This window comes from Ambystoma mexicanum, chromosome 3p, assembly GCF_040938575.1.
Source record: "Ambystoma mexicanum isolate Mex_15411 chromosome 3p, UKY_AmexF1_1, whole genome shotgun sequence".
Classification (NCBI taxonomy): domain Eukaryota; kingdom Metazoa; phylum Chordata; class Amphibia; order Caudata; family Ambystomatidae; genus Ambystoma; species Ambystoma mexicanum.
In genome coordinates this window covers 254,119,373-254,134,446 of record NC_090925.1, presented here as the reverse complement: position 1 = coordinate 254,134,446, position 15,074 = coordinate 254,119,373, and the positions used below count along the sequence as shown (strand labels likewise).

At 45.4% G+C, this 15,074-nt stretch overlaps 1 protein-coding gene across 2 annotated transcripts in view; it reads left to right on the top strand.

The window, feature by feature from the left end:
• The window catches only part of LAMA5 (laminin subunit alpha 5), a 670,647-nt gene that overhangs the window by 302,381 nt on the left and 353,192 nt on the right, over window positions 1-15,074 (top strand). For both annotated transcript variants that reach the window (XM_069650738.1, XM_069650737.1), the window contains exons 26-32: window positions 3,780-3,933; window positions 5,651-5,811; window positions 6,376-6,484; window positions 8,108-8,205; window positions 11,440-11,644; window positions 12,119-12,245; window positions 13,088-13,227. In XM_069650738.1, coding sequence (XP_069506839.1) covers window positions 3,780-3,933; window positions 5,651-5,811; window positions 6,376-6,484; window positions 8,108-8,205; window positions 11,440-11,644; window positions 12,119-12,245; window positions 13,088-13,227 — 994 coding nt within the window. The remainder of the gene's footprint in view (window positions 1-3,779; window positions 3,934-5,650; window positions 5,812-6,375; window positions 6,485-8,107; window positions 8,206-11,439; window positions 11,645-12,118; window positions 12,246-13,087; window positions 13,228-15,074) is intronic.

Genomic DNA, 15,074 nt, shown 5'->3' with positions numbered 1-15,074 from the left:
TTTAATTTCATTATTTCTCCTAAAAAACATTCCACAATTACTGTTTAATTGTCCCAAAACTTTGTGTGGTCCACGGCCAGACTCTCGGATGTACCTGCCTCTAACCTTGTGTGCTTCACTACTACACTATTTTGTGGGATTTCTTGTGTCCCACTCTACTACTAAAGCCGTTTAGGGTAAAACGTCATTTCCTGTTTGCTTTTGGGGTTGGGCTGGATTTCGCAGCTCCTACGGTGCTTGCTGTTTGGGTAGCTCAGCAGTCTGGCCCGCTGACATGTGCCGGCAGCTTTCAATACCACAAGTGCACGCCAAGGAATAACTGGGCGCAATGGCTTCATCTTTCCCATTGGCAACGTTCCTGTGCTGATGGATTGCCAGTGAAACGGAACCCGCACTGTGGGGTCCGCAGAGCCACTTATTGCAGTGTCAGCGTTCAGCCTCTAGCAGCAAGCAAAGCGGGAGGAGGGGGGAATTCCTGTTACTCATCCCATAAGGCCGTGGGAGGCGAACAGGTGCCTTCCTCGCCCGCTCCCTGCCAGCCCCCCACTACTTCCCCTCCGCCCCCCCAACACCAAGGAAAGACATGAATATTATTAGTGGCCCTTCTTCACACTTGGCTCACCATCCTACCCACGTTCTGCACCATGCAAGCAAAAGGGAGCTCCATAGGCGTCTACTTGTGTATGGTGACACACAGCACCATCAGTGCAGTGTGACAGAGAAGTCCTTTGGATTTCTCTTAAGGTTTAAATGCCTCTTCTTGGGTGAAATTGACTTTACTTTTTCTCTTTGTAGGTCCAGCCACACCATCTTATGTGGAGTGCTGGGGGGTTACCAAGCAGCCTAGAATTTAATCCGACATTCTCATATAACATTTTGTTATCCTCACTACTTTAAATGGCTGGTGGCAGTGGTTTAATTTTCATACCATAGTGCTTTTCTACCACAGGCTGAATCCTCAGCTGCAGTATAGCACCCATGGGTGACCATTTTGAAAAATGGCCCGGTCTTCTTTTTTCGCCATTTCTTGTTTGTGAGGTCTTTCTTCGGTTTTACTCTGCACGCCAAACCAGGTTTGAGCCCTTTGTTCTTTTTTGCCTTTGGCGGGCTTCAGTACTGAAACCCGCCTCAGGCTCCAGTGTGTCTGGAAGGGCAAGAAGTGAGGGAGGTGCTTGAAACTCCCCTGTCCTTTGTCTCCATGGTTGTCTGAATGCATCCAGTCCCGATTGGCTGAGTGTCCTTGCAGGACAGCCACCCTGCTGTGAGCGACATCTAGGCTATGCCATGAATGGGAGAAACTTGCTTAAAAGGCGAGGCTTCTTGGACTGAAGACAGAGTCAACCACTGGGAAGAACAACCCAACGAAGACCCCGTGAGCGAAGCTTGCTGCATCCTCCTGGACCGTTGAACTGCTCGGTGAAGCCTTGCTGCTGTGCTGAAACTCCTTTTTTTCTGATTGACAATAGAAGCCATGGACGGAATAACTTCTCCCCCTGGGTTAGTGTGACCAACTAACCCTGAGACAAACTTTGTTGGAAGACCTTCCCCAACTGGATGTACTTCTTTGCTGCTGCAGGAACCGAGTGCCCGGGGTTGAGAAATCCGTAATCTAGTGCAACGTCTGTAAACCGGCCAAAAGCCCCAGGAGTCTCCCGAGGATCCTCCAGAAGCAGGACAACCCAAACTTGAGTCACCTCGCCAGAGTGCTTGACTCGAGGAGTGACGTAAGCCCAACCAGTATCCAAGACCCGCCATGGTGCTGTTTACCAGCTGCTGAAACTACAAAGTGCCGCTACTCCAAAGAATGCCGTAGCTGCGGCTGACCTTTGAGTAGCTGTGCAGGAGTCCTCCAGGCATCCTCCCCCTTGTCCCCACGACTGAGGCCCAGGAACCCAGGATCTGCATCACTGCAACCATACAAAATCCAGCTGGATCCTCTTATTCTAACTGAAGGTACTGTTTTGACTTTGGGGTACTTCACTGTCTGCAGCCTGCTTTTATCAGTTGAGATTTGCAGTAGCTTTTTTCTAGAGTTGATTTCAGCCCTTTCACAAGTTTAACAGCTGATGAGCCAGCAGTGATTTTCTACAACTCTCTTAATTCTGTGCAAGACTTTGTTATCTATGAAGTGGCTCAACTCCATAGACTTTGCTCCAATTGACTTTGGCTGTCCTGGCTCCCTGCAGAATCTTCAATTCCATAGACTTTGAGTCTTACTGTCCCTCATAGATGATGCATTGGTTTCTAACTAATATTGCTGGGAAACATTTTTATCTAGACTTCATTGGGAGATTTAAAAGTGCTCAAATGCTCTGAGAACCTGTTTAACCTGTTTGCTTCCTTTAACCTTTCCTTTCTGCCAACTTCAGAATTTACCAACTACAAAAGTGATATATAAATGCCAATACTGTCTTAGTTGGTGAAGTCACCTCAGGGTGTAGGAAGTGTGTATGAAGCATCTCTAGAGAGTATCTACTTGCTTGACTTGATTCTGAGACTATTTTGAAGTGTATTTTTATTGTTGCACATTGCCCTTTTTAAAGAATGCTAATTTAAAACTGACTGTTAAATAATTATTTTACTTGAAAACCTTGAGTGTAAGTGTTATTTGGATACTTGTATTGGTGAATTTCGATGCTACAGCTCGCATTTTCCACTCATGACGTAAGTCTGGCTGCTCAGTCACACTACCAACTTGTGTAGTGCATACCTATAACGATAGGTGGGTTAGCTAATACCAAGAGGACAAGGGTTGTGTAGTCTCCCACTGGGTTACTACATCAATTCTTGCCTAACAATTGACTACACTTGTCCTGGAAGGACGACTGAGGTTAGAGTGCAAGTAGAAACTACTGAAAGTGAGAGAAGCAAAATCTGTCTCGGCACTTAGTGTTTCTGCGCTCCCATGTTTTATTTAAACAAAAAAAATAAGTTTTATCTCCAGACGTTACCAACCCTTTTCTGATAAGGATTCTGCAAGGAAATCGGAAACAAATCATGGCTCCCCAAGCCTCTTCAGGATAGGGTGCCCCATCGGCACCCTATAATTCTGTTTCATTCTTCCTTGGAGAGCGAGGGTTACAGATTCCAGGTGTCGGAGCTGCACGCATCCACCAGTCCCTCAGACCTTCCATACTCTAACTTGGGCCCCAGTGTCGCTGCTGCACCAGGGCCATTCGCGTCTACCGAGGAATTCGGAAAACCTCAGTTGGCATACGATTTGAACATGTAAAGTCACCCAGAAATGTGATCTCCTTTTTACCAAATGCAGACCTAGTAAGACCCAATCAAAGTTGTATTACCTGATATTAATTAAATCCAGTCTGTCATGTACCCTATGGTTCACCCCTTGTGTGGAGCTGTTAAATCTCCTAAACATACACATTGAATAAAAGAAATTAAAGAAATGCTTCTTGTGCTACTTGCCCCTGTTGGCTTTTAGTCCGTCTGTTCAAACCTCCCCCTCGGGCATCTGCTCCCCCCCCCCCCAGTTTCTAGTGCATGCACCAGATCTTCCCTCAATAGTCACTGTCCATATAGTTTCTTTCTGCCTCTTGCATAAGGCTGCACTTCTGTTGGAATTCCCTCCCCCTTCTCGCTCCTCCAGAAGCCTCCTACGGGTCTGTCCCTTTGTTGGAACTACCCACACATGGCATTTCTTTCCTGTCTGTGACGTTCCTCCAGCTGCCACTTGGACCAGTTTCTACACTTGCCCCCGCCACTCTCCCTCCATTCTGACGGCCTCCACCAAACGCCTTTCTCATTTCTCGTTCCTCCAGCTGCCTCTTGTACCAGTTTGTCCCTCTGGATGGTTTCCCCGCCTCTTTGGCCAGCGATGGGGTTTGCAGATTGGACAACAGCCTACCGAGGCCATGCCATGCAGAACAGGTCACCCCCAAATGGCCACCTGTCGTGGCCTGTAGCGGAAATGATGTAAGTATTCACTCAGCCCACCTTGGTGGTCATCTATCACTTTTTTTATTTTTTATTTGTATTCAATCAAAAAGATCTTTACAAAATTGAAGGATGCTGTCAATCGATTAATCACTATCTTAAAGTTCTTGAAGTTCTGTTTCAAATTTAAGGTTCAATTTAAAAGTAGGTTGTGTCGATATCGTTGGATCAAAGTGAGTTAAGACTGGTTGATTCTTATGCCAATCACAGGCAGAGTCAACCTCAAGTCACGATGGATTGATTAGAAGGAAATTTTATATGCTGCATAATTTTGTAGGTCGCAATTAACCATTTTGTTGACTCGCCGCTGATCAATCTAGACCAGCATGTTGGTTCGTCCATCAAGGCAAAGTCTGAGAGGGTGTTTTTTAGGTAACACGATCTGATCTGTTGGTTCGCTGAGCACTGGAGCAGCAGATGTCGTACAGTTTCTTTTTCAGTTTTCGAGTTACAGAAATGACATAAATTGGTTGTTGGTAGGCCTCTGATGGCCAAGATTTTGTTCGTGGGAAGCAAGTTGAGTCTTGCTTGCAAAAGGAGATCTCGTCCCTGTTTGTTTGAGAATTTCTTTTATGAAGCTCTGGAGCTCATTCAGTTTAATTTTTTTGTATTAGGTGGTAGGTGAGCTGTCAATTTATTTTTATCCGCTGCTTCATCTATTTACATGTTTATTTTGCAAATGTTAACAAAACTATTGTATTCTGGAAGTAACCTGTTTAAAGAACTTTTAGAACCTAATTTTGCAGTGGTGCAGGGAGGTTGAGTGCTGCATGTCTGGTAAACCCTTGTTCAATAGTCATGTGCTTTTAGGAAAAATACCTTATTTACTTAACACTTGTGCAGAAAAGGGAAATGGAGGCTAATGTTAATGGTTCCCATGTTCAGGAGTATAGTTGGGTCACAAGACAATGTCCTAATGAGATCTTCATTCTGTTGGATGGACAGTGCATGCTAGGCCACCTGCAACTCTGGTGATTACGTTCTACCCACATCCGTTGGGATGCACCACTTTTTGATCGGTCTCTATCAAAGCCCCAATTTCCCAGGCGTATCCATGCCCGGTAAGTAAAATGGGGACGGAGATCTTGGTCGCTTTGACGGTGGGACCCTTCATGTAAAGGTAGGTTTTCTGTAAAGCTGAAACGAGCTGGCCAAGTGCCTTTTGGGAATGGCTCATGCTAAATGCATGTCACAGGATGGATTCAACACTGGGCGCTGCACTGGTGCTGCCAAAGGTGGCCAGAGACCTACTTTGGAACATGAATGGAGATGTCATGTGAATAAAAAGCAAAAAATGCTTTGAGCTTCTTGGCTGGATGTTCCCTAGTGCCGGAACCTGCTTCCTAGTCAGTCTGGGCTTTCTTCAACCATCCTGAGAGGACACTTTCCGTTGAGCGTGTCCCAAAAGTTGGAACGTCTAGTTACGGTCTTCCGTCTTTAGCCCGGGTCTTTTCATTTGCCTTAAGATTGCCCAGTGGCCATTTCAGGAATGTTCTATAAATTGCTTAGAAGTCGGAAACCATATAACCACATACCCTTTTGTAGAGCATGTCAATGTGAATAAGTAATGCAAAGGGGAACTCTTTGATTTGTTGCTAGCGCCTTTGGGGATCTGCGTGACGGTGACTGTTTCCGCGGCTGTCAGCCAAGTGCTGTGGAGCAGTGGAGTCATTCCTTTTCTCTTGCCCCTTGTCAGGTGGACGTCCAGCTCCAGCTCCCGGTCACCCGCCCAGGCCGATACGTTCTGCTGGTGGAATATGGTAATGAGGCGGGATTGCAGACTTCTGGGCTGGCAGTGAATACCCCGCAGCTGGGCCCCCAGGAAGCAGAGTTCATCTTTTACCCTTGCAGCTACAGGTACGGAACCTCTGCCTTTCCCCCGGCCTCCAGAATTGCACCTTCTCTCAGCAGCTGATGGGCTACTGTGTGTAATTGAAAAGTCTTCTTTCCACCCCTCGGCCAGATGACCAAGAACAGTAGTCCGAATGTATTCAAAGTTTTGGGAATCGCTACATTCATTTTAAGTTCAAGGCGAGAGTGGCCAAAGAGTGTTTGCCTTTCTAGCTCAGCCTGACGTATCTGTTGATGAGGCTGGGGTGGGTCAGTTACTGCTGCTTGTTGGCTAGTATCCAGAGGAAGCATTGAGACTAGTTAGTCGACCCGGGATCCCTTGGCTAGACCTTATCGGGTGAATGATGGGGGAGCTGCCATCGCAGCCAAAGATTGATGTCTCCATTGGCTTAAAATAGGCGCCAGGCGTGGATTTTGTTCCGCTGGATATCCTTTGGAATCGAGCCTTCCAACAGGAGGACTGGCCATAAGCCAAAAGGAAGCCGTCCTTCTGCAGAGCGACGTTTCTCATTTCCCTGACCCTGCGTTTGTCCCCGATGTGCTCACCAGAGCTATGCTTCTCTCTTGCAGTTTCCTGTGTCGCGGCGTGGCCCTGGACTCTCGCAGCCAAGTGGCCATTCTTGAACTGACGACGGAAGCCAGCGTCCGCTTCTCAGCCAATCAGGCACAGTTCCTTCTGGTATGCCTGCCTCTCCTACTGCACTTTTGCTCAGCTGTGTGGATTCAAGAATTGGGCAGTTGCGCCAAGTGTTCACTGTGGTTAAGTGGGTGCCACCCAATTCTAAAGTTGACAACTGTCAATTCTTTTGCAAAACGTATTGCCAATAATGATGTGGTGCTCATGGTTTGTCTGCAGTTCCTCTGATGTAATTGTTGATTTATCATTGCAATACTTTGAAAATGGGCTTGCAGCCGTGAAAAACACTCACGCCTAATTTCTCCCAAGAACAAATCTGAGGGAGAGGCAAGAATCAAGATAATGATTAAGCGATCTAGTGCGTCACATATTTCCATGTCTACAATGCCAGTGGCGGAGTGAGGTGACGCAGGGAAGTGCCTGCAGATGGGAGGGAGGTAGGTGCAGGGCGCAGAAGGGTTGGGAACGTTTGCATCCCTGGCACTAGTGCAGAAATGAGGATGCTGGACACCTGGGGGGGGGGAGATGGCCGTGGAGAACGTGAGCTTTCATTGGCCTCCGAGTGCGTTCTGCACCATCTGATTGGCCAAACTCTTTCCCGAGGTGCTAATATATTTTAACTCTAAAACAGATGGCTTTTTTTTCAATGCATACTCCTTTGTCCTAGTGGTTCATTTGAAAGATGTATGTTGACCTTAAAGTTCCTCTTCTGATTAGCCAGTAATATGAGTACAGTTCCTTCCTGTGACTCCGCTCTGTTGGTACTACTGATCTGGACACATCCATGTGGCTGTGTGGCTGGTAGCAGAGGGCAGTCTCCAGTAATTTTCTGTTTTTGTTGGGAGTAGCCGCTTTGCAGGACTCCAGACTGACGCAAATAATTGTTTAGGCGTCCGCTATTTTTTTTTGGGAAAGAAAGGGTCAAGTGATTGCTCTCCACTAGAATGAGCGGCAGTAGTGCCCTAGCCGTGAGCACGCAGTTCAGGCTAGTATGTACACATAAGGGGAGCTCGGCTAAGGGCAAATCGGGCAATTCCAGAGAGGCTGGTGCCCAAGACGGGCCAGTGTAGCCGAGGCACAATTCCATACACTAGTCTCCACTTGGGGAAATGTTCAACAAAAGACAGAGGCATGGTGGTGTCTCGCTAGCAGTAGTTGCCTGTCTGTCTGGTACACAAGGCTGGGCAAGGCACTGTTCCTTAACCTAGCCCATATTCAGGCGAAAGGCACAATCTATGCCTTTCGCCTGCGTATGACAAGTGCGTTTGTTAAGGAAAAGTGATTTATCCAGCCTTACCCTTGTGCGATAAAGGTAAGATTTTGGCTGAACAGGAATGTGCGTGAACACGCACACACCCTAGAGCACCAGTGGCTTCTAGTGCCCAGCCGGTACATGCATCAAATCTCATTTTACCCTGCCCTCACATCCACGAAGTGCCCTGCCACTGATTGGAGGAGCTTGCTTGCTCAGAATTTGCAATGACCAAATGCCCCACCACATAGTTTGGTTGTCCACAATCATGAGCGGTGGAAAAGCTGTCCAATAATCTCAACCCTGCGGGAGGTTCCATACTATGGCATTCATAATGCATTGTGGGTGAGGGCGGGGTGGTGGGATCTGCCATTTACTGATACACCCTGTCTTGTTTTCCTCTGCACCCGCAGTACAAAGTGTTCCTGATCCCCTACGAGCAGTTCACCATGGAGTTTGTGGAGCCCAAGGTTCACTGCATTAGCAGCCATGGGAGCACCACAACCAGCAGGTAATCCAGCATCAGTTAAGATTTCTACAGCGCACGGCTGCCATTTGCATGCTTTCCTGACGCTCTGGTGGATTTGGAAGAGAGTACGGGGGGGATTTGGTAGCTGGGAGGAGAGAGGGATGCAAGATTGCAGTGGTTTGTGTTGAAGGTGCGAATCGGAGTGCCCTTGGCTCTGCATGCTTGTAAGCTGTCTAGGTGTAATGTGTAGGAAGCATCGAAGGATTGGTCTATTGGGGCGGCCTCGTGCCTAAAGCGGGGGCGTGTTGCCCAAGGGCCAAGATTATCAGTTGTAGCTGGAGGTGTAAGTTTGTGATGTGTTTGTTTTTGTTTGTTTTTTGTTTTTTTTTTGGGAAAAAAGTTGTCTGCAAGTAGTTGGTTTGAGTATGTGTGAGGTGGTGGTGAGTAAGGTGGAGAGAAATTGAGTGTTAGTTAAAAGATGGCGAGTGTTCTTTGGGTTTACATATAGCTTTCACATTTTTGGTCTGTGTTAAGACGAGGTGGGGTGGGTTCATAAAGACAACAGGAGAAACTGTTGTGAGTACAGACTATTTGCTCATCACCTGAAGGTCCAATAAAAGGTGAAATGAACTTCAGATTCATAGCATCCTATTTTATTGAAACAAAATAAAGTTCGACTGGACAATATAGCGTGTTCTTAAGCGCCTTCTTGGGCTTCTTTAGATGGTATACCAGTGTGAACTTTTGAGAGGGGCTAAGTCTAGCAAAGAGATTTTGTTAAAATTCGGAGACTTCATAAACTTTTTTGTTTGTACTGCCCATTGATGTCCTAAGAATCTACCGGGGGTATTCAAAGGTTTGGATTTCATGGTGGGGATTCAATGTAAAAAGTAATTCAAAGGCTAAAGTAAAAAAGTAAGGCAGTTGGAATTTAGAGATGGGGAACTGATCAGTGAGTGGGCGACCACCAGGGATGAAGCATCAGGGACTATTACCCAGGTAAGACCTGAAACTAAACTCTGGTCTACGGTCTCAGCATGTTAGTGTGGCTGCTGCAGAGTTTTGTTTAGGCCACTGGTTGTAAAGAATCAATCATTCCATTTGCATGTAAGCGATGCATTGAATACTATGGAGTTGAGTAGCTGAAATGTAATGTTGGTAAAATGTCTTGCATTGACATCTGTAATATTACAGTGGACAGGCCATGCAAGTGCCTCTGAAAGCTCTGTATGGCGACATAGGCAAGCTTGCTTAATGCAACCATTCGCCAATTTGTTTTTGTGTAAATTGGTGCCTTTGAGGTCTAATGTTAGAGCCTGGGGGTTCTAGAGACTGCAATATTATTTTTCCACTGAGAAGCACACAGCAGACTTCTCTCTGTTGCAGCCTTCAACTGATGATACAAATATGAGCCCAGAATTCAAGAAGTAGACCCAGCATCTAATGTTTTAGCAGAGGATAGCTCGGGGGCAAGGCGTTTGTCTTGGAAGCATGACAACGCATAGCAACACAGGTCCGAATCCCAGTCTCGCTCTTAGAAACGGGTCCCCAGTATAAAGCACGTTATAAAAGAACAATTATTATAAGGATGTTGAGTTAAACTGCTTCAAGCATCATGCACATTAGTTGGAGTATCTCTGCAGATGTGTGTGAGTATGTCCATTGAAACATATGCAATATGCATCCTAGATATAAATGCATTTGTCCCGATTAAGGTCACCTGTTCCAAGCAGAAGATTCATGAATTGCCTCACAAAAGGTCAAAAACTAGTGTCAACATAATGTGCGCTTTTACAACCGATTTATACAGATGAACCGTGTGGTAGATACTTGAGAGACGACCAAGAGCAAAAAGATACAACTGGGTTGAATGTCTATTGTGTATATTCTAACGGAGTTGCTCTCCTAGCTCGGCGCGTTTAGGTTATGAAGAGGGTGTTTTTAATTTCATGTTGTATAGTCACTGATTTACAGATGCAACCTTTAATATGTGATCGAGTTTGTGATTTAGGTCTAGTTCTTAAGCTTTTGTGATGTTGAAGACATTTTTTTTTAATTATTTATAAGATTTTCAATTATAAAGTATCAGAAGTCCAAGGACTAGAGATGCAAAAAATAAACATGACAAAGCCAATTAAGTAAAGCACATCTATAGCAAAAATAATCAGGAGAAACATAAAGCAAAGAGGAAAGAATGGGGGGGATAAAGGTACACTGAGCCAAACTACAAGAAATGATGCACACAATATTTAAAAACCGTTCACACATTGTGTTTTTTTAATGAAAGATTTTTTTCTAAATATTGAGGTTGGAGTCTGCATCTTCTTCAATGGTAGGTTTCGTCTAAACATTTTGATGGGAAGTAATTGTGGGTATCTACTTAATCACTTCTTGCATATAGGAATGTTTGCTCTAAACTGAGGGAGACCCTCTTGTGTAGGTTAATGAAAATCGGATCACACCAAGTGGGTGGTTTTCCACCGCATTTGGTTTGAGTATGCACATTCGAAAGGCCAGTACACACACATATCCAGACTCCTGGTGCTTTGTTTGATGGAAGAATCTTGCAATTTTATGCTCTATCCCAGATAAAGTTCCAAAACTGCGCCCAGCAGTCACTGCTGAAGCGCCTTTGCCTGTGGCTGGCAGCAGGCAGAAGCCGCTTAGACCATGTTAACCTACGGTTTAAGGAATCTTTCAGTAAGCTGCAACCTGTCCAGACTTAATCAGAACTTCCTATGGGTTTGTGGTTTATATCAAACTCCATATTCCCTGAAAATGACTGCTGCTCGGAGTTCACTCAATTGTGTTCGTTTCTATTAAAGGGCTGTTTGTCACAACATGCATATATACCTCTGTATCGGGTGCTGGCTGACACATATGAAGGGATATTTCCTTAATTCACAGTGTGAGAGGAAACAGCCTCGCCCAAGTAGGTTCTCACTTTTATTTTATTTGTAGCTGGAGTTTCTCTTTGCAGACAGCCATTGTTGACAAAAGCCCAGGCAAAAGAGAAACGTTGCGCTTTTCAAATAAATCATGGTAGAACATTACACCATTCTGCTGGCGAAGTTGCTTCTGAATTATTTATTTAATTTATTTTTATTTTTTGGGGTGGGAAGTGTGTAATTCGCACATTAATCCAGATCTTTTTTCCAGTCTGGCATTGCTGGTTTATTTGGACGATTGTGTGTTTTCCCTTGGATGTTGAAATGCTTAGTCATCAGATGGTTGGTTAGGTCTTAATGCTCTCTTCTCTGCACTTGTTTGGATCAGTTCTACCGCGTGTGTACCATCGAGGTTCCAGATGCCCTCGCAGTTCATGCTGCTTAAAGAGGCACAGACTGGGATGCTCCCAACCAACGTGCCACTCTCCCAGGGCTTCAGTCCTGCTGTGTCTCCAACCGGACCTGGCCAGTCCCCTCCTCGTCCTCCGACCGCCGTGGACTCCAGCGACCTTGTCCTGCTGCATTCTACCCAGGTGGGTGCAGGGATTGCTGAGTATTATCTGCTTATGGAACGACAGTAACCTTTCTGCCGCTTGCATTGCCACACCGGATTTGAGTTCAACTTCGGCAGGGTCTCCTCTGTGGCCTCTGAAAACTGTGTAGTCCTTTCAGCGTTAGATGCTTAAATTCCATTTGTAGTCTGTTTTTCCCCTCAACTTTGTTCCTGTCTTTCATCCTTCTCTGGCTTGTAAGACAAAAGTATTCCATGTCCCTGTGGGTAACGTGTTCTTCACCCATACAATCCATTCAGTCATGATGCATTGGTATCGCAGAGATGTGTTCCGAGTTAACGCTGAAACGGACCATTGCTGATCTTGTTGTGTACCAAATAACAAGTACCTTACTCCCATTGAGCTCATAATGTTTTGCTGATATGAAACTGATCATGCACCCAATCTTTCATGTTCTGATAACCGCTCTTTCTCTTTGTGGTCTCACTCATGTAGAATGTTGTGGTATATCGGTATCGGATCCAGACTCTCGGACGCCATTCTTTCATTCTGCACTACTACCAGCCTCATCACCAAATGTTCTCGGTGGAAGTTCTGGTGAATGGTGGTCGGCTCTGGCAAGGTGAGACTTTGGCAGCAAGTACGACTCTTGGTCCCTCCTACTTCAAAGGGAAACATGGGACTGTGATAAGGAGGAAGGCAGTAGTAAAGTTTGGTTTCAGTGTAGGGAGGAAATTGGTCAACTTGAAAGGGGAAGAGTGTAGCAGACAGAAAATCAGGAAGTGTTGAAGGGAATTCTTGACGAGTCTTGCCCAACAGTGCAGGCTACACTCAGAAATATTCCAAGCTTTGCTACGAAGTTCTTCTGTCTAATAAAAGTTGACAACTCTGCTGTCTGTTGTACGGTCCTGGCTCTGTGCAGTTCAGACCAACCCCCTATATGACATGGTCATGTGTCTGATAAAAGCATAGCTAGTGGGAAAACTTTAAATTCTGAACAATATTCTTAGCTTGAGAGGTAGAGAGCTCTTCATAAATAATATCCTTTCTGCAATTGGTTAAATTGTACAAACCTGTCTGTGAATGACCCACCTCGATTGCCATATTATGGATTGTAGAAGTTGGAGGACCTTTCTGCGGATCAGTGAAGATCAATCTGTGAGAGAGGTGGGTGGAGAACCACAGAAGTTGGCAACGAGAAATTTAGGGGTCTGTTGGTGGCAAGAAGATGTAGAAAGCAGAGGGTTATAGATAATGCATCGTGTGGAAACCTGAAATATCGGCTATGTTGCCAAGTGGTTATGGGTAGAGTGAAAAGGTCCACACTGCCTTAGGAGGGTTCCATATAAATGTATCAAACGTGGGATCGCCCTTCAGGACTCCACATCCAGAGAGCTAGGAGGCTATGCACAGATCTGCAACAGATGACTTCAGGTTTCGACTAAGTTATGTTCTCTCTTTCAGGCCTGTCAAACGCTACTTTCTGTCCTCATGGATATGGCTGCCGAAGCCTGGTGATCTCCGAGAACCAGATCATATTAGATGTCACTGACAATGAGCTGTCCATAACCATTCGCATCCCACATGGGAAGACGCTCTGGCTGGTAGGTGACCAGGCTGCGATCAATTCAGTCATCACACGTATTGTCAGCTTTGCAATTGTTCGTTCATGGGGCACGTCTGCTATTCAAGCCAAACGCTGTCTCTGGAGACCAAGAGCATTCATTGAAGGCCTCCTTTCGTGCCTGTAGTTTCATTGACCTTAATTTTATAGCAGATAATTACTTTGTCATTTTTATTCTACAATTATCTGTTTGTTCGCCCTATTTTCTAAAATGCAAGTCACTAAATTAGTCACAGCTTTTCATTTTTTAATTTTTTTTTACTTCCTACCGTGAAACATTAGCTTAGTGTGCAAGATAGATTTTTAATTCCCCTTTTGGTCTTTTTTTAAATGAGGGCACCACACCATACTCTTTGTCCCCATGATCACCCGCCTGTTGACATGGATTTCTAGAATCTGGCCTGATTACATATTTTAGGAGGCCATCCTAGTTATAGTGAAGAGGGTAACTCTGAGAGGTTAGCCAAACCCATTCAAGGTAAGCGTGGAAAGTGGTCAAGACTTTTTCTCAGAGTGTGAGTGGGGTAAGAGGTCTGCATGAGTCCCCACAGTGAAGCTCACAATTCAATTTAGACAGGCAAGTACAAAAATACTATATACATCCTAGACCCAAATACACACTAGAAAATGAAACGAGCGGGTGATAATATCACACAACACTTAATTATCAAACATATATATATATATATATATATATACATATATAGTCCCCTTTAGGTTTTTGCACAAAAAGAAGGTAAGTAGTGATGCAATAGAATGAAACTGATTCATAAGAATAATACCCTAACTTTGAGTCCGATACCCATTCTGTACAGTGACTTGTGCCCAAAAGTCACAAAGCTTCTTCTTAGGAGAGGGGACCGATGTACGAAGAGTTCTTGTAGCAGTGAAGTGTTCCAGAAGATATTCTACAAAGTTACAGGTAGGTAAAATGATTTTCCAATGCATTTTTTATTTTTTTAAAAACATGTTTTTAATTTATTAATTTTTTAGATCGAGCTTTTAGATCCGACGATCAAAAAGCGATGGAATGGAATAACCAAAGTTTATTCTAAGGACAACAGGGGGAGGTAAATGCATCCCAATTACTTACCCCCCCATGACTCAGATTTTCCCAGATGACTAGGTAGGTCGACTGGGGGTTGCTGGAGGTAGGTTTTCCCACTGTTGGTTCCAGTGAGGGGTGCACAGGAGCTGCGAGTGCAAGGATTCTTTTGGTCGGTCCAGGGGAAGAGTGCAACCGTTTTCAAAGAAGAAAAGCAGAAGGCATTGATGCAGACCTCTTCAGGACACTTAACCAGACTGGGGAACGCAAGTTCCAGCGACAGCCACTGCACACAGGCAACAGCAGGCGTCCTTCCAGTCGCACAAGACCTTCCAGAGCAGGATCTCTTGAAGATGGGAGGCTGAAATTCATAAGGAAGGCGGCTTATACCACGAGCTGGTGACAACCGAAGTTCTGTTGACGAACACGGAACAGCGACTATTCTACCGAGGTAGCCCACTGGAGAGCTGGCCAGTCCAATGGGTGGTCCAAGGACACTTGACGGCAGAGGACAGCTGGATCCTCGGGAATACATTGAGACTGGTGGGTCCCACCAGTCCAAGGATTGGTGCACCTCTCAGGCCTTTGCAGATCAGGTAGTCCAGCAGGGCTTTACCGGGTCAACAAAGGAAGGGATGCTGGCCTCTTTGGGAGTCATCCACAGCTCTTCAGTCTGCTGCTTGTCTACACAGGATAATTGGCTCCAATGCTGATCAGAAGAAATGGCAGCAGGAGTCCTCTTCTTATCCTAAACCGTGGCTGGAAGCAACTCCAAATCCACC